This window comes from Glandiceps talaboti (genome assembly GCF_964340395.1).
Source record: "Glandiceps talaboti chromosome 19 unlocalized genomic scaffold, keGlaTala1.1 keGlaTala1_19_unloc_1, whole genome shotgun sequence".
In the NCBI taxonomy this organism is placed as follows: domain Eukaryota; kingdom Metazoa; phylum Hemichordata; class Enteropneusta; family Spengelidae; genus Glandiceps; species Glandiceps talaboti.
This window is the reverse complement of record NW_027554288.1, coordinates 122,421-139,830: the sequence shown is the minus strand read 5'-3', so window position 1 is coordinate 139,830 and position 17,410 is coordinate 122,421. Positions and strand designations below refer to the sequence as shown.

At 35.3% G+C, this 17,410-nt stretch overlaps 1 protein-coding gene across 2 annotated transcripts in view; it reads left to right on the top strand.

The window, feature by feature from the left end:
• LOC144453241 (putative palmitoyltransferase ZDHHC13) overlaps positions 1 to 17,410 on the top strand; it is a 194,533-nt gene that overhangs the window by 114,682 nt on the left and 62,441 nt on the right. For both annotated transcript variants that reach the window (XM_078144511.1, XM_078144512.1), the window contains exon 6: positions 7,632 to 7,718. In XM_078144511.1, coding sequence (XP_078000637.1) covers positions 7,632 to 7,718 — 87 coding nt within the window. The remainder of the gene's footprint in view (positions 1 to 7,631; positions 7,719 to 17,410) is intronic.

The window sequence follows — 17,410 nt, the reverse complement described above, 5'->3', positions numbered from 1 at the left end:
ATTTATACCTCTACTCACATAGTCTCGTTCCTATACAATATTCTTACCATTTATACCTCTACTCACATAGTCTAGTTCCTATACAATATTCTTACCATTTATACCTCTACTCACATAGTCTAGTTCCTATACAATATTCTTACCATTTATACCTCTACTCACATAGTCTAGTTCCTATACAGTATCATTACAATTTACATCTCCACCCACTAGTCTAGTTCCTATACAGTATTCTTACCATTTATACCTCTACTCACAGTATAGTCAAAGTCGTTACTCTAGCAGTCATGAGATGTATGAAATACATTTTAAAATCCATCCACAGCCACCAACACGGTCATTAACATAATGTCTTTGTTAATCAATCACAGTCTGTCATAAAGTTGGTGTTTATGTTGGCCCTTAATATGTAATGTCTAAATATGGTACTGTAATGTCCATATATGGTATATTTGTCAGCTCAGGATGCTTCTCATACAGTGTTTACATCACTATAGAAGTTGGGGTTCACTGATTGGATGAACAACTTTTTGTGCTAATTGAGCGACTTTGACCAGATGTGGTTTAGTTAGAAACAACGTTAGCATCCAGACTGTATATATAAGTTGTACTCTGTACATAGATTGTAAATGTATAACTTTACAACAAACTCCTATCTAGTATTAATATTTATAAGTTGTACTCTGCACATAGACTATAAATGTATAACTTTACAACAAACTCCTATCTAGTATTAATATTTATAAGTTGTATTCTGTACATAGATTGTAAATGTATAACTTTACAACTAACTCCTATCTAGTATTAATATTTATAAGTTGTATTCTGTACATAGATTGTAAATGTATAACTTTACAACTAACTCCTATCTAGTATTAATATTTATAAGTTGTACTCTGTACATAGACTGTAAATGTATAACTTTACAACTAACTCCTATCTAGTATTAATATTTATAAGTTGTACTCTGTACATAGACTGTAAATGTATAACTTTACAACTAACTCCTATCTAGTATTAATATTTATAAGTTGTACTCTGTACATAGACTGTAAATGTATAACTTTACAACTAACTCCTATCTAGTATTAATATTTATAAGTTGTACTCTGTACATAGACTGTAAATGTATAACTTTACAACTAACTCCTATCTAGTATTAATATAATATATAATTTGTACTCTGTACATAGACTATAAATGTATTAATCTAACTATAGTAAGGGTGAAAGAAGGTGAAAAACCAAAGTATTGGACAATTTGGATACATTCATCAAATTATGATGACGATGATACAGAATAAACAAGAATTAAAAAAGGAGGGGGTGATGCATAGTGATGCATTACTATCTCTGTTGTATCATTGAGTTCATCTTTATGGCCAATTTTGTAATACCTGTACTGAAAGCTGGATACTCCATATATGATATCGTCATATGTTTGTTGGCCTAGAATCCGGGCAATTTGGGATTTTGAATTTTGGTTATGGGATATAACCAAAATACACAATCCTCATTTGCCTTGATTCTGTGGCTAAACATTTGTGAGAAAAGCACCTCAAAAGTTGGTGTTTTCAAAATTACTTGTTTTAACCTCATTAGTCTAACCTGAGCTCTGTACTTCTGACTGCCTAGAATCAAGTGAAAGCAGCAAGTTGTCATAGACTGTTCTATAAAAGTTGATCAATTATTAAAGCTAAACTAGCTACAACTGGAATTATTTTTTGGAACTGTCATTTCGATATATTGACATTCATCCTGAAAAGTATGTAATCAACTATCGGTAATTGTATAAATGTGAGTCACAACATAATAATAGGTAGGAGAATGCACAATTTTGGTTGGTCAAATAAACAGTCATTCACTGTTACTTGTGTAATGACTGGTAGTTGCTTGCAAAATTCTCACTCTGTAAACTACTGTGATACTGTAAGTATAAAAGAATATTATGGTATTCCTTAGTATAGAATACATTAGATAACAGGGTATAGGCTTTGCATATGAATTACTGACCATTAAACAAGTTACAGTCAGTGGTACATACAGGTAACAAAAAATAACCCCCCCCCCAAAAAAAAAAAAAAAAATTAAAGAAAGAAAAAAGATAGACGTTTCAGACCATGCCCCTTTAACGGTTCCAATCCAGAAAAGTGGTGTTACTGGAGAAATGAATGTATTTTTGTGAACTTAGGATGCACACCAATATTATTAGTTTACCCATTGAAGACTAAAAAGGAACCAAGAGTCATCATGACTATACAAATTGTCATCTAAAACCAAAAAACTCTCAGGAAATACAATTATTTCACTGAGTGGTGTTCCCCTTTAACTCATTTTTAGTACAACTGAATTGATAAAGTTCAGTAGGGCTGTAGGGATTGCTAAGTGTCTGTGTGTGTGTGTGTGTGTGTGTGTGTATGTGTGTGTGAGTGAGGATGTGTGGATGTGTGTGTGTGAGTGAGAATGTGTGTGTGTGTGTGTGTGTGTGTGTGTGTGTGTGTGTGTGTGTGTGTGTGTGAACAACTTAAAGTAAAAAACTGCTAGACCAATTGCTTTGATATTTGGTGGTCATGTTACCTCGGTTGACTAGTTGGGAAATTGTTCAAATGAAAATGATCGCATCAGAAATTTTACATTTGGAAATGTGATTTGTTGTATTACAAAATGCTTTGACTTCAGCCTGGAAATGAAAGATTCTTGTTTTATTGATGTAATGAAATCATTAAATCTTTTATGAGCTACTTCACATGTCAATGTCAATGGCGTAAAGATTAACATCTGTTTAAGGTTGCTTGGCAACACAGGTCTGTTAATATCCAAAAGTGAACTCACATGCTAAAATATTGATACCTCACCCACAGCAACCTCCAAATGATGGCGTATGTGGGGAATATAACAACAGGGTTGTGTAGGCAAATTAAACATTTGGCAGGTGAACACATATATGCTAAAGCTACTACAATGTAGACTATACTCATAGCAACAATGAATTAGTGATATATATATATTGTACAATAACATCATTGGTATAAGGCAAGTGGATATAAAATGTGCAATCATGATGGTTGAATGTTTAGAGTGGATGGCTAGGAATCTGCAGGTTGCAGGTTGTAGAGTCATGATTGTTGAATGTTTAGAGTGGATGGCTAGGAATCTGCAGGTTGCAGGTTGTAGTGGTTGAATGTTTAGAGTGGATGGCTAGGAATCTGCAGGTTGCAGGTTGTAGAGTCATGATGGTTGAATGTTTAGAGTGGCTGGCTAGGAATCTGCAGGTTGCAGGTTGTAGGGTCATGATGGTTGAATGTTTAGAGTGGATGGCTAGGAATCTGCAGGTTGCAGGTTGTAGAGTCATGATTGTTGAATGTTTAGAGTGGATGGCTAGGAATCTGCAGGTTGCAGGTTGTAGTGGTTGAATGTTTAGAGTGGATGGCTAGGAATCTGCAGGTTGCAGGTTGTAGGGTCATGATGGTTGAATGTTTAGAGTGGATGGCTAGGAATCTGCAGGTTGCAGGTTGTAGGGTCATGATGGTTGAATGTTTAGAGTGGATGGCTAGGAATCTGCAGGTTGCAGGTTGTAGAGTCATGATGGTTGAATGTTTAGAGTGGATGGCTAGGAATCTGCAGGTTGCAGGTTGTAGAGTCATGATGGTTGAATGTTTAGAGTGGATGGCTAGGAATCTGCAGGTTGCAGGTTGTAGAGTCATGATGGTTGAATGTTTAGAGTGGCTGGCTAGAAATCTGCAGGTTGCAGGTTGTAGAGTCATGATGGTTGAATGTTTAGAGTGGCTGGCTAGAAATCTGCAGGTTGCAGGTTGTAGGGTCATGATGGTTGAATGTTTAGAGTGGCTGGCTAGGAATCTGCAGGTTGTAGGGTTGAGCCCGTTGCTGGCATTTGTTTCTGAATGACTAAAGTTCTTGGGTAAGATTTGAACCACAATTGCGCTTTGGTTAACCTAGCTGTATTAATTGGGGACCTGGTAGGATAGATGTTGAAATGTGAATGCTTTAATCTTGTGCACTCATAGAGGCTGCAATGGATTGTATGCTATAACGCCATTGTGCTATAACGCCATTGTCACCAATTTATTTAAATACATCTATCCATTTAAAGTCTGTAGGCTTGGTTACCCAGCCTCTTGCCGTTGAACTTTGGATGCACACCAATATTATTAGTTTACCCATTGAAGACTAAAAAGGAACCAAGAGTCATTATGACTATACAAATTGTCATCTAAAACCCAAAAAACTCTCAGGAAATACAATTATTTCACTGAGTGGTGTTCCCCTTTAACTCATTTTTAGTACAACTGAATTGATAAGGTTCAGTAGTGCTGTAGGGATCGCTAAGTGTCTGTCTGTCTGTGTGTGTGTGTGTGTTTGTGTGTGTGAGTGTGTGTGTGTGTATATGTGTGTATGTATGTATGTGTGTGTATATGTGTGTGTATGTGTGTGTGTGTGTGAGTGTATGTATGTGTGTATGTGTGTGTGTATGTGTGTGTATGTATGTGTGTGTGTGTGTGTGTGTGCGTGCGTGTGTGTGTGTGTGTGTCTGTGTGTGTGTGTGTGTGTGTGTAAACAACTTAAAGTAAAAAACTGCTAGACCAATTGCTTTGATATTTTGTAGTCATGGTACTTCTGTTGACTAGTTGGGAAATTGTTCAAATGAAAATGATCGCATCAGAAATGTGCATTTTACGTTTGAAAATGTGATTTGTTGTATTACAAAATACTTTGACTTCAGCCTGGAAATGTAAGATTCTTGTTTTATTGATGTAATGAAATCATTAAATCTGTTATGGGCTACTTCACATTTCAATGTCAATGCTGTAAAGATTAACATCTGTTTAAGGTAACTGGTTGCTTGGCAACCTAGGCCTGTTAAATATCCAAAAGTGAACTCACATGCTAAAATATTGATACCTCACCCACAGCAACCTCCAATTGATGGCGTATGTGGGGAATGTAACAACAGGGTTGTGTAGGCAAATTAAACATTTGGCAGGTGAACACATACATGCTAAAGCTACTACAATGTTAGTCTTGCTGCTAGACGTTCGGGCTTTCTTTCGATGCTATAACTATAAGCGAACGAAGTTCGCATGTGAGGGCTTGCCCAAACAGTCTAGCGACTGTCATTTTCAGACCGGACATTCCATTGAGATTACGATAAGCGGTGGGTTGGGCCATATATGCATATATATGTGTGTGTAGACGTTGTCATTCATACATTTTAGTTAACGCATTGGTGGTTATTTTTACAAGCCCCTCCTTAAGATGAATATGCATGAAAATTTAGCTATTGTCCTCTGTTTGTGCTTGTCGCTAATACGGTTCTCTGATTGGCAGTTATTTATATCCTGATGACATTCGCTAGACCTCGGATGTTCCATCCTCAATAGCGTTGTTCGGCTGTGTGTCGTATTTTATCGGAAGAACATCCGAGGGCTAGCTGATAGACTACTACAATGTAGACTATACTCATAGCAATAATGAATTAGTGATATATATATATTGTACAATAACATCATTGGTATAAGGCAAGTGGATAGATGTGCAGTCATGATGGTTGAATGTTTAGAGTGGCTGGCTAGGAATCTGCAGGTTGCAGGTTGTAGGGTCATGATGGTTGAATGTTTAGAGTGGCTGGCTAGGAATCTGCAGGTTGCAGGGTTGAGCCCATTGCTGGCATTTGTTTCTGAATGACGAGTTCTCGGGTAAGATTTGAACCACAATTGCGCTTTGGTTAACCTAGCTATATTAATTGGGGACCTGGTAGGATAGATGTTGAAATGAATGTGAATGCTTTAATCCCATGCACTTATAGAGGTTGATTGTATGCTCCCCAGGGAGTTGAGGAAGTAAAGGGCCATTGTGCCACTATAGGTCTGTGCCATGGAGTAATAATTGTAAAGCTCTTTGAGGATGTGATTATTATAGATTTGTGCTATAATGCCATTGTCACTAATTTATTTAAGTACATCTATCCATTTAAAGTCTGTAGTCTTGGTTACCCAGCCCCTTGCCATTGAGGGAGCTACTCCCCCCTCCCAGCAGGCAGCTACACCCCCCAGCAGGCAGCTACACCCCCCCCAGCTGGCAGCTACAAACCTCCCCCTCCCCAGCAGGCAGCTACACCCCAGGCAACTACACCCCCCCTGCCCCAGCAGGCAGCTACACCCCCAGCAGGCAGCTACATCCCCCCTGCAGGCAGCTACACCCCCAGCAGGCAGCTACATCCCTCACCCCTGAAACAATAAAGTCTGTAGCTGTGAAATGGCTAGGTGTAGTACAGTGACGTCATACATGAAAACGTATCTTGTAAATATCTAAATGTATCAGATGACATGGTCAGATTTAAATTTCCTCAAACTTTGTAAAGATGTATAATCATGTAATTCTTTAGTCTGTAAGGTACACCATGATGGGGCGCCCTCACACATCAGAGGCCAGTGAGGGCGGAACGTCACGACATATCTTACAGTCCAGTAATTCTTAGAAACCATAACACAGATACATGTGTTAATATTCTAATTTACATAGAGTATGTGTATATATCAGTTGTCCATCATCAATATAGCTTTTTAATGTTACATGTTTTAGCATTGTGAATGTATTACATAATGATATAACGCACAATCAGTTCAAAATGTTTTTAGCATTGAGCTTTTGATCTGTCTTGTTGACGATCCTCATCAGAATGATATTCATTGTTACAGCTGACTAATCTGCTGACCATACCGCCACCTATTGGTCAGCTTTAACTAGATTTTGACAGATTGAAAACTTAATGCTAAAACAACTATTTGTGTCTTATAACCTTTATAAATCATTTGATCTACAAAGCTAATCTAATGATTTGTATCATACAATTATGTAAAGTCTTTCCAGGTTGTTGTGATTTGACAAAATGATAATGATCTCAAATAAAACTGTTCAAATCAACCCTACCTGTGTTTTACAATAATCATATGTTTGAATTGAAGTGACAAAAAAGTGTGTTTTATATGGATTGATATTAATTAAAATAGATTGATATAAATTACATATTAATCATATAATATTACATAATATCATTTGTGTGAATGATAAAATAGACAGCTACCTTATGTATATTTTTGATATATATATTTAAATGTTGTCTAAAAGGAAATATTATAATATTATTAAAGTGGCCATATGGATGAGAATTATGTATTTATTTTGGATTTTTAATTCATAATACAACTTTACTGTGTTTTCCTAATTTAACAAATAATGTGAAATAACATATACCAAGACCTTGTTTGTAACTCATTTGATTACAAAAAAGATGCAAAAAAGATGAAAAAAGTGTAAACACTTTGTTATTTTTTTGCATAATAACAAACATTTTAGACATATTTTATTGATTTTCAATTTACTGAGTTACAAACAAGGAATTGGTAGATATTATTTCACATTATTTTTTTTTCAATTAGAAAATACAGTAAAGTTGTTTTATAAATTAAAAATTCAAAATAAATACCTAATCCTCATTAATTTGGTCACTTTAACACTGGGTTTGCAGTAAGCATATTTTTAATGTAATTTTGACATTATTTGTGAAACTGGTGTAAATTAGTCTAATCATTGTATATGTTTGTTTTATATTAGGATCTCATTGATGCTGTTGAACGTGGAGATATAGAGAAGGTTAAATTCTACTTGAAGAATGGTTATGATGTCAATTATGCAGATGTGGTAAGTGTATCAGTAAATAAATCAGATCATTGCCTATAAATGAATCATTGGTAAGTGTATCAATAAGTAGCTCATTACTAATAATAAAACAATATTTAGTTACAAAACAACATTGATTGCAGAGTGGTTGACATAAAGATAAGATGATTACAATGGAATATTGACAACAATAGCTAAACAGGCATTAATGTTAAAAATGTTTGCAATTATCAGATTTGATTGCAAACTACAACTTTTTGTGCCATACGTGTTTGCCGCGCCTATGTCCATGATATTTATTAGCACAACTGAACTGAGGTTCAGTAGTGCTATAGGGATCGCCCGGCGTCTGTCTGTCTGTCTGTCAAAAACCGTAAAACTGTAAAGTCAAAAACCGCTGAACCGATTGCCACAATATTTGGTGGGTCCATTACCTTGGGTGTCTAGTTGGGAAATTGTTCAAATCAAAATGATCGCATGACAGGTGTGTGATTTGGGTCAAAAAATGTGATTTTTGGTCAAAAAACTTAAACTCGGAAACTACTAGGCAGATTGGTGCGAAATTTGGTGGGAACATTCTTAAGGGGATGTAAAGTAAGATTTGTTCATGACGGGATGATTCCATCAGTGATATGCAAATTAGGGCTAAAAATGTGTCTTTTTGGTTGAAAATCTATAATTCCAAAACTACTGAGCAGATTGGGCTGAAATTTAATGGGAATGTATCTAGGGATGTATGGACAAAGAAATATTAAGCATACCATGATTCCATGAGTGATATGCAAATTAGGTGTAAAAATGTTCATTTTTGGTCAAAAACTTATATCTCAAAAAGTACTTGGTCATCGAGTCTGAAGCTTGGTGAGATGTTTCTGAGTGTTATTCTTCAAAACATTTTGACAAAATTGGCCCTAGCGACCATGACCACGCCCTTAGCAACAACCAAATGGCAGTATATTTTGGTCAAATAACAACATCATATGGTAGGCAAATGAGTAAACATTCAAAAAATGTATGCAAATACCGTAGCAACCATGACCACGCCCATAGCAACAGCCAAACGGTCGTGTATCTCACAAAGATAACAACAGGGATTAATAGACAATTGAATAAACGTTCAAAAAATGTATGTAAATTTGCCTAGCAACAAGACCACGCCCATAGCAACTGCCAAATAATCATGTATATTGCAAAGATATCAACAGGAATAGAAACACAAATGAATAAACATTCAAAAATGTATGCAAGTGTGCCTAGCAACAAGACCACGCCCATAGCAACAGCCAAATGATCACATATATTGCGAAGATAACAATGGGGATTAATAGACAATTGAATAAACATTCAAAAAATGTATGTAAATATGCCTAGCAACAAGACCACGTCCATAGCAACAGCCAAATAATCACATATATCGTAAAGATAGCAACATGGTTGGATAGGCAAATGAACACTTATTGTTAGCATGGACTACCATATGGATAAACATTTTTAAAAACTGTACAGTTGTGCTACAACGCCATTGGCGGTATTTTATATATATATAGTTGTATCTGACAAGTCTTTGCATCTTTAGTCTATGTATTAGGTGATACCACATCTAGGAAAGACTTTAAAAAAAATCTTAAACTAAAAATCACAAAAAATAAAACATATTATGGTAAGACATTGAAATGAAAACTCTTACCCCCTCCCCCTCCCCCATTAAAATTTGACACTCCCCTTATGTGATCTAAAGTTATAAATCTTTCCATCCAAGAAAATAATTCTTTCAATAGTGTAATGACTGCCAAAAAAGTGTTATTCCGTTATGTACCGAAATGTTTACATCAGTACATCCAGTAATAGTAGAAAGACTGAAAGAAAGAAAGAAAGAAAGAAAGAAAGCTATGCTTGCCATATTACAGTGCCAGAACTGTGGAGGCCCCTTCTAAATATTGGACCCTCCCTTTATGTACCCTCAAGTTATGAATAATTCCATCCAAGAATAATAGATGAATAGAAAATAATTCTAGCCTTAGTGTAATGACAGCATTCTGAACCCCCCCCCCCCGTCAAATTGACCACTCCCTTAGATATCCACATTTATTCATCTGTGCAATGAGGAATTGTGTATAAATATTTTAGGGGACAGGGAACTCAATGATTACATGACCTTGTCGATTCAAGCTCAGGGCCATAGTCAAACTTCAAGGTCAACTCAATTTGTCAAATTTATCGAAACATTCATCGATACTTTTCTGTATACTTCCATCAGATATGACTTGTAAAGCTGTAAGACAGTCAAGAAAATAGCCAAACATAAAATCTTTCCGAAAAATGTGAAAAAAAGTATATATGAAGTTGTTTGTAACAGAAAGCTGTTACCAAGACAACTGCTGTCAATATTCACAGGTGTTTTCCCTAACTACCACCAAGACATAATGTGTCAGGCTGCAAATCGGTCTCAAATAGCAAATTATATTATAGTCTTTTGCAGCAAAAGTGTATTTTGGCTTCGTTCGTAACAAAATTCTGTTCCCAAGACAGCTGGTATCGAGATCTGTGATTATACCAAAATATGTAAATACTGAATATCTCATGGTTCCGAATTGCTATAGATATGATGGAAGTGTCCATATATAGGTTTTAGAGTACAAGCAAATCACTTATCACAAGGTCGTTTAAATCCAAGGTCAAGGTCATAGTCTGATTACAAGGTCATCTCAATTTTACACTTTTATCAAAACACTCACATAAGTTTTTTGCTATAAACTACTGCAGACATCAGATAGTAAATCAGATAGCAAATTATATAGTTTGTCATAATTTTTGTAGCAATGGCATATTCAGGGTCAGCTTACTATGGGGTAAGGGAATTGTCTAGAAACAGGTTCAGAAAAGGAATGATGCTGTACAACCAAATACTATAAAGATAGCTATTCATACTTTATTGACATCTAACATAACTCCTACAGATCACACAGAAATGAAGGTTTATATAGGCTTTACTACATTCCATACATATTGGGGTGAATTTGATATTGACCTTCATTTGATTGGTCAATTAGGAAAATATAGGATTGGTTAGTAGAGATTGTTTAAACTTGAGATTGACTAATTTGATGTAACTTGTATCCAATTTGCACCATGAATTATTGTAATGGACCATTATTGTTTACAATCGATTACATTGATCGTCCCCGATCAAGGGAACTACATACATTGTGATAATTGCGGTCTTGATAACACAGTGACTATTTTGTGTAAATTTCACCAGTGGGGTTTGTTATGTTTCAAAGATAGCGACACTGCGGGAAATCAAAACACAGCCAGCCAGGCTGTATTAATCAGTCTTTGTAATGTCATGTGTATTTGATCTCGGGGCAGACTTTGGAGGAAATGTCACCGTGTGTATGTGTATAAGAGTGTAGATCCAGTGAGCGAGTCAACTACTTATTTTTATTACATTACCCATACAGGTTTTTTGTACACCCAAATATTGATATTTCATTTGAAAAGATATGGGAAAGGCATACTAAACATCCAAATTAGATTTTATATGACAACAATAATTCATGGTGCAAATTGGATACTCTGGCAAAAATAAAAAGAGAGCATGCAAATCCACACGAATCAAGTGAAAAATACCTACAATCACATGATTTCAAACTGTCAATGAAGGATTTATGTGATTTGCTGAACACACATTCGTACCCATTCGGAAGACTTCGAGTCTGATGATGAACATGTGAAGCTATCATCATATTCACATTGAGCGTAGAGGTCAAGTTTTGAAAGTGAAGATGAATATGAATATGATGGTAGCTTCACACTCATGTACTAAACACAGAACTGATAATGTCAAAGGTCAAATGAGATGTTAGGTGAAAGGTCAAATAGACATACATACATACAGACTTTTTCGAAATTAATTATAACTTAATCTATCATTTGTTAGTTATTATACATGGAATAATTTTTCTATTCCCTTGGGAAGCAATGAAAAGTATAGGTGACCTGTAAAATTGGTCGCTGACCCCCAAACAGGTATTGATAGTTTGTAAAGCCATCTACTAGCCATTCAGGAGAACATGTTGGCACTGTCTTGTATTCATCATAGTATCTATGCAGGGGGCTGTCAACCTATGTAACCTATATACAGCAGGGTATGAATTAAGATGAGTGATGTGAGACATGGCAGGAATGGTTGGTTGGTTGGTTGGTTGGTTGGTTGGTTGGTTGGTCAGGTGGAAAACATCACAAAACAAAGCACGGTTGCTGTAATTGACATACACTCGCCAACGAATATATTGCCATGGTAAAATATATGGAAAACTCTGCCAGTTTTGTGACATTTCCCCATTTTTGTTACCATGGTTTCCAGACAGTCAAGTAACGTAGCGAAAAGATAACCAAATCTCTATGCAGCAAATGTGCATAAACAAGATGGGGGACATCTGGTAAAATTTACATAGAGTTGCATACTAGTATTGTGTACATTAATTTTGATTGAAACCCCAGTAATTGAGGTCTTAATATAGTAAAATTTCATAGAGTTGCATATCGCTAGTATCATGTGCATTCATTTTGCTTGAAACCAGGGGCCTTAATCGAGTAAAATTATGATATCTTGAAATAAATAATGGAACCCCCAATAAAATACCTGTCAGTGAGTATATATCAGTAGTTCTTTAGAAAAACACTTCTTGAGGTGTGGTATGTCATGTCATTCTGTTACTACTACTACTGGATATTAATTTTTGTTTCATTTCATTCTCACTGTCTCAGTCTTACACAGATAGATTTGTAATATATGCATTGTGTAGTACAGGATGTACATGAGGATGAGGCCAAATAAAAATAATTGTTTGGTTCCGGTTACCCAACCCCCCACCTAGCTTTCACTGCAGAACCTAAACTTTTTTTTTACGTATTCAAGAAAAAAAAATAAAGTTGCAAAAACTGTGAAGTCTCATTAGAAATAGTGAACAATTGAAACTGCCAAAAACTTTAAAAACAAAACAAAATAAAAATAAAACTGTTCTTCCAATCTGTAATGGCTGTACATCTGATAGGAAGAAATAAACAACACATTTGGAAAACAATGGAAAACCTCAACTAGACACTCATACAGAAACAAAAATATACTAAATCAACATTTTGGGCTATGGCAAGGGGGGGGGGGGGTACTTAAAATAAATTGGGGTTTGACAAAAAATCTCCCGACCCTGCCCCCACCCACTGTAACGGAACCTCTGGTAACCACAATCACAAGGCACTCAGGCTTAGTTAGTTATATTTACAAAAACAAACAAACAAGACAAACAAACTATAAATAAATAAATTCTGAAAAGCATCAACACAATTGCAAATCATTATCAACTACAAGAATTACTAATACTATAAGTTTTCCTGTATTCAAAATGGTCACAATTGTACATACCCCCCCCCGGATGTCAATGATTCCTACCAAATGTGAGTAGTATATTTTCAAGTTGTGAAACAGGTGCTAATATGACTTCTGATCAGTAAAAATACATCTTTCTAGAACAAACATGCTTAGAACTCATATATTTACCAGGTGCAATTGACATCATAGTCAACGGGAAGGCATCAATTCTGATGATTACTAAGCCTTACCATCTTGCATTGAAAAAATTTGTTAGATGTCCATAACTCCCGTCACTCAGTTTGAATGGACCAATCAAGTAACCTGATTTCTAATGCATTACTTGCAGTTAAGTAGCTCAATCCATCTTAGTGTGTTATGTTTACATTGTAGTACATGTAACTGTGTGTACTTCTGGTTTCCTATGTTTTATTTAGTGATGGTATTCCCAACCTAGTATGTCAAACAGCCACAGCCATAGTGATCAAATTGGGTTATATGATCGGTCAACTCAAATTGAACGGCAGTGATGGGGCTCGAACCTACAACTTGTAGATTCCAAGCCAGCCACTTCTGTAAGACCCAATTCTCTCCTCACAACTGACAATTCATTTACTATATGCCATACAGTTGTCAGCAGCAAACATGAGGGGAACTAACTGTACATTTGCTTTAGGTAAATCCTGATGTCAAAAAGTGTTGTGAGGGAACATGTTGATGACACATCATTAATAACATGTAGAGGTAGTGAGTGAGGATACACAATTTACACTTGTTTTGTGGACAACTTTTAGAATTGTGAACTGAATGTCATCAGTTATGTTCTGACAAAGACATTCAAAATTGTACAATGTCTTAAGTTACAATAGAAACCAGTTAACCTAAAACAGAACAGTGTGTGGTTCAACACAAAATCTTACTATGTTACAATTTATCATCTAGGATGTCAACTTTTTTTCTAGAATTACTACATTTCATCATCTACAATGTAGTGAACGAAAGTGTTATCAACATTGCTACATGTTTTTTTGCATAGGTTACCAATGTCTTAGATTGTCAACATACATGGAGTAACAATATATACTTAGTTGGTGATGATCTGCTTAAATACTGGTATCTCATAGAAAGAAATGTACCACAAGTAGTAATGTTGGTAGGATTTTTGCTGTGACTGACAGTGACATGTTGCAATATGAATAATATTTTTGTCAAGACAGAATGCTTTGTTTCAGGACAACTGGATTCCATTGTATATAGTTTTAAAAATCAAAATTCATTTAAATAAACATTATGGAGTCAAATGCACTGATGGAACAAGTTAAATTAGGAAGCCTTCAGTAATTTAAAGGGGGGGGTATAGCCAGGGGGAATTAGGAGGAGGAAGGGGGGGGGGTGTCAACCTTTACAAATCAATTGTTGGAGAAGGGCCATTATTTTAGAAAATTGGATGAGGGGAGAATCACATTTTACTTTGACTAACTATGTTGTGTAGTTTAGCATTATTTTGTGATTTGGCATCCTATCACTCCACATTATATGCAAACTACTTGTGAAGTAACCTGTAGGTTGGCACTTAGTGACCACTCAAAAATTAAATTAATATTGACACTGTACTTTACATTGTTATAAGCTATTGTTATGAAATGATCAAAACAGTTCACTTTTACTATATCATCCATGTAACCATGGTAATGAACAGTCCAGTGTTGCCATAAATTAATGGCTTAGGTGTTGGGTTTGGTATCATAATATCAGACCATGTCATCAAATCACTGCTGACATTGACAATCATATGGCATATAGTAAATGAATTGTCAGTTGTGAGGAGAGGAGTGGGTCTTACAGAAGTAAAATGGGAACAGTTTGGTATATAGAAATCTATAGTTATAGATACCAATGTAGGCTTTTGTACAAAATTCAAGATAAATACATTACTACTAAGGGGATAAAAATTAATGTTTTACACTCTAGATATCTATAGTTATATACAGTTATATACCAATCTAGGTTTGAATGTTAAGAATGTTCATAAAGTATTAGAATTCAACCAGTCACCATGGTTAAAACAATATATTGATTCTATAAGTCAAAAAAGAGGTAATACAGACAACTCATAATAAAGATTTTTTGAAAGACTGATTGCCTTGATATTTGATGGGACATACCATAGGGCATGTAGGTGGAAAATTGTTCAAATGAAAATGATTGCATCAGAGATGTGTGGTTTGAGTCAAAAATCTATATATCAAAAATCTATAATACCAAAACTACTGAGCAGATTAACCTGTAATGTGATAGGAGTAAGATTAGGGGTGTTAATTTAAGAATTGCTGATGAAGTGATGGTCGTATCAGTGATATGCAAATTAGGTCTGGTGGGAACGTACTTAGGTGTGTTTAGATTTAGAAGTACTGATGATATGCTGATTTTATCAGCGATATGCAAATTAGAGCATACAAATGTGTCTTTTGTGGGTGGAGCAGGGGAGTCTGCTATCACAAATATCATAACCTCCCTAAACTGAATGATTGGCACATAGTTATATGGTGTGTTACAATAAAACTCAATGATTCCTGTGTGCAATTATTTATGATAAACAGGGGTTAGCTGAGTTAAAAAACTGTTTGTTTTACACATATCAATACTATAATATTAGTAATACTACAAGTGGCAATGCAATTGACAAGTTATTTTTATATATTTTTCTATCAAGGTTATATTCTAGATTTTTTGTGTAATGGTTTCAAAACCTCACACCCACACATTCTCAGCAAACAGAACAGCACAAGTCTGTATTGTTGCCATTTACACAGCTTTTCTAGTCCATTCACAGGGAAAACGTAGCCTCAGATTGTTATCCACATTTGATATTCATGTTGTCATCATTACAATTTGAATACATGCTAAGATATAGATATTCTTAGAAGCCAAAAGATCAATGTCATTTTAATGAACAACCTATAATTAAATAAGTTTAACTTTGGCTAACTTCAATAAACAATCTTTTCCCCCAAATAATGATGAAACAATTTTGTATGTTCCCACAATGTCAACATGACTTCTATGTGACTTGTCTTTAATTTCCAATATTTTCAGAAATTACAAAACTTAACATCAGACCAAAGTTTTTCACTGCTAGTCACAATCGTTTATGACATCCCATATCAAGTGTACAAATGCACCAGTTACATTTATTTTAATTAGCATCCCAGTGAGGTATCTCTAAATGCAATAAGTCTGTAAATAGTGTTGTCAGTGTGAAGTAAAAAGTTCAATTGTCATGAAACACCAGTTATTAAACACATATGTAATAAGACAAGGATATCTCACTTACAGTTATTGATAATTACAGTTGGGACAATCTCATTACACTGTTAGCTGTGACAGCATTGTTTACAAATGGACTACAGTTGGAAGGTCCACATGCTAACCTTACAATTAAAGTGGTGTTATTTTACACTTGATATGGATGATATTAATAATTAGATCCCATTGTATATAGTATTAAAAAGCAAAACTAATTGAAAGGAAAATTGTGGAGTCAAACCCAGTGATAGTCTGGATGCCAAACTGTGGTTTCTAACCCTAACCACAGTCTGGTCAAAGTCCCTTAATCAGCACACATTCCTGTGCTCCCTCATACAGCATTCATATAAACATGATTATGTTGTTGAGTCCCCAAGCGGTTTAATTTAAACATACCTGCGATGGAGTCCTGGTTGGACATTGGATATTGTAAAAACAGCTGTACCAAATTAATATTTAGTGAGCAGTGATGACACCCCTTTATTACTAGTGGTATGTGCTGTTCATCTTTTACTCACAATGAGGTTGAGCCGTAATTAACACCTTTCATCAGAGCCTTGACTATACTGTAAGTGAAGGTATAAATCATAACGATACTGTATAGGAACTAGACTAACCCACTGATGAAACAAGTTAAATTAGAACAGTCCAATATGGTATATTCAACGTGTTGTGTTCTTAGGATGTAGGTATTAGTATTATCTGTCAATACAGGGATACGATATCTTTCATGTAGTCCTAGTCAACACTTTTAGACCACACTCTGTCAGAGACAAACCTTTCAACAATTGTGTCTGTTGTGATTTATTATTATAGTCCTTTTTATTAAGTCTTTCATCCCAAGTTTTGGTTAATTTAACAAACACCTACAGGTAGATTCTCCATCGTGATTAATACACATTGATGATACTGACACCACAGGTCTTGCCTTCTCCTTTTGACATCCTATCTGAGCCAACCTCTTCCCAAAAAATGATGTCATCCTTTGAATTCAATACTCTTTGTTACTTCTTGAACAACTGAAATAAAGAGAATG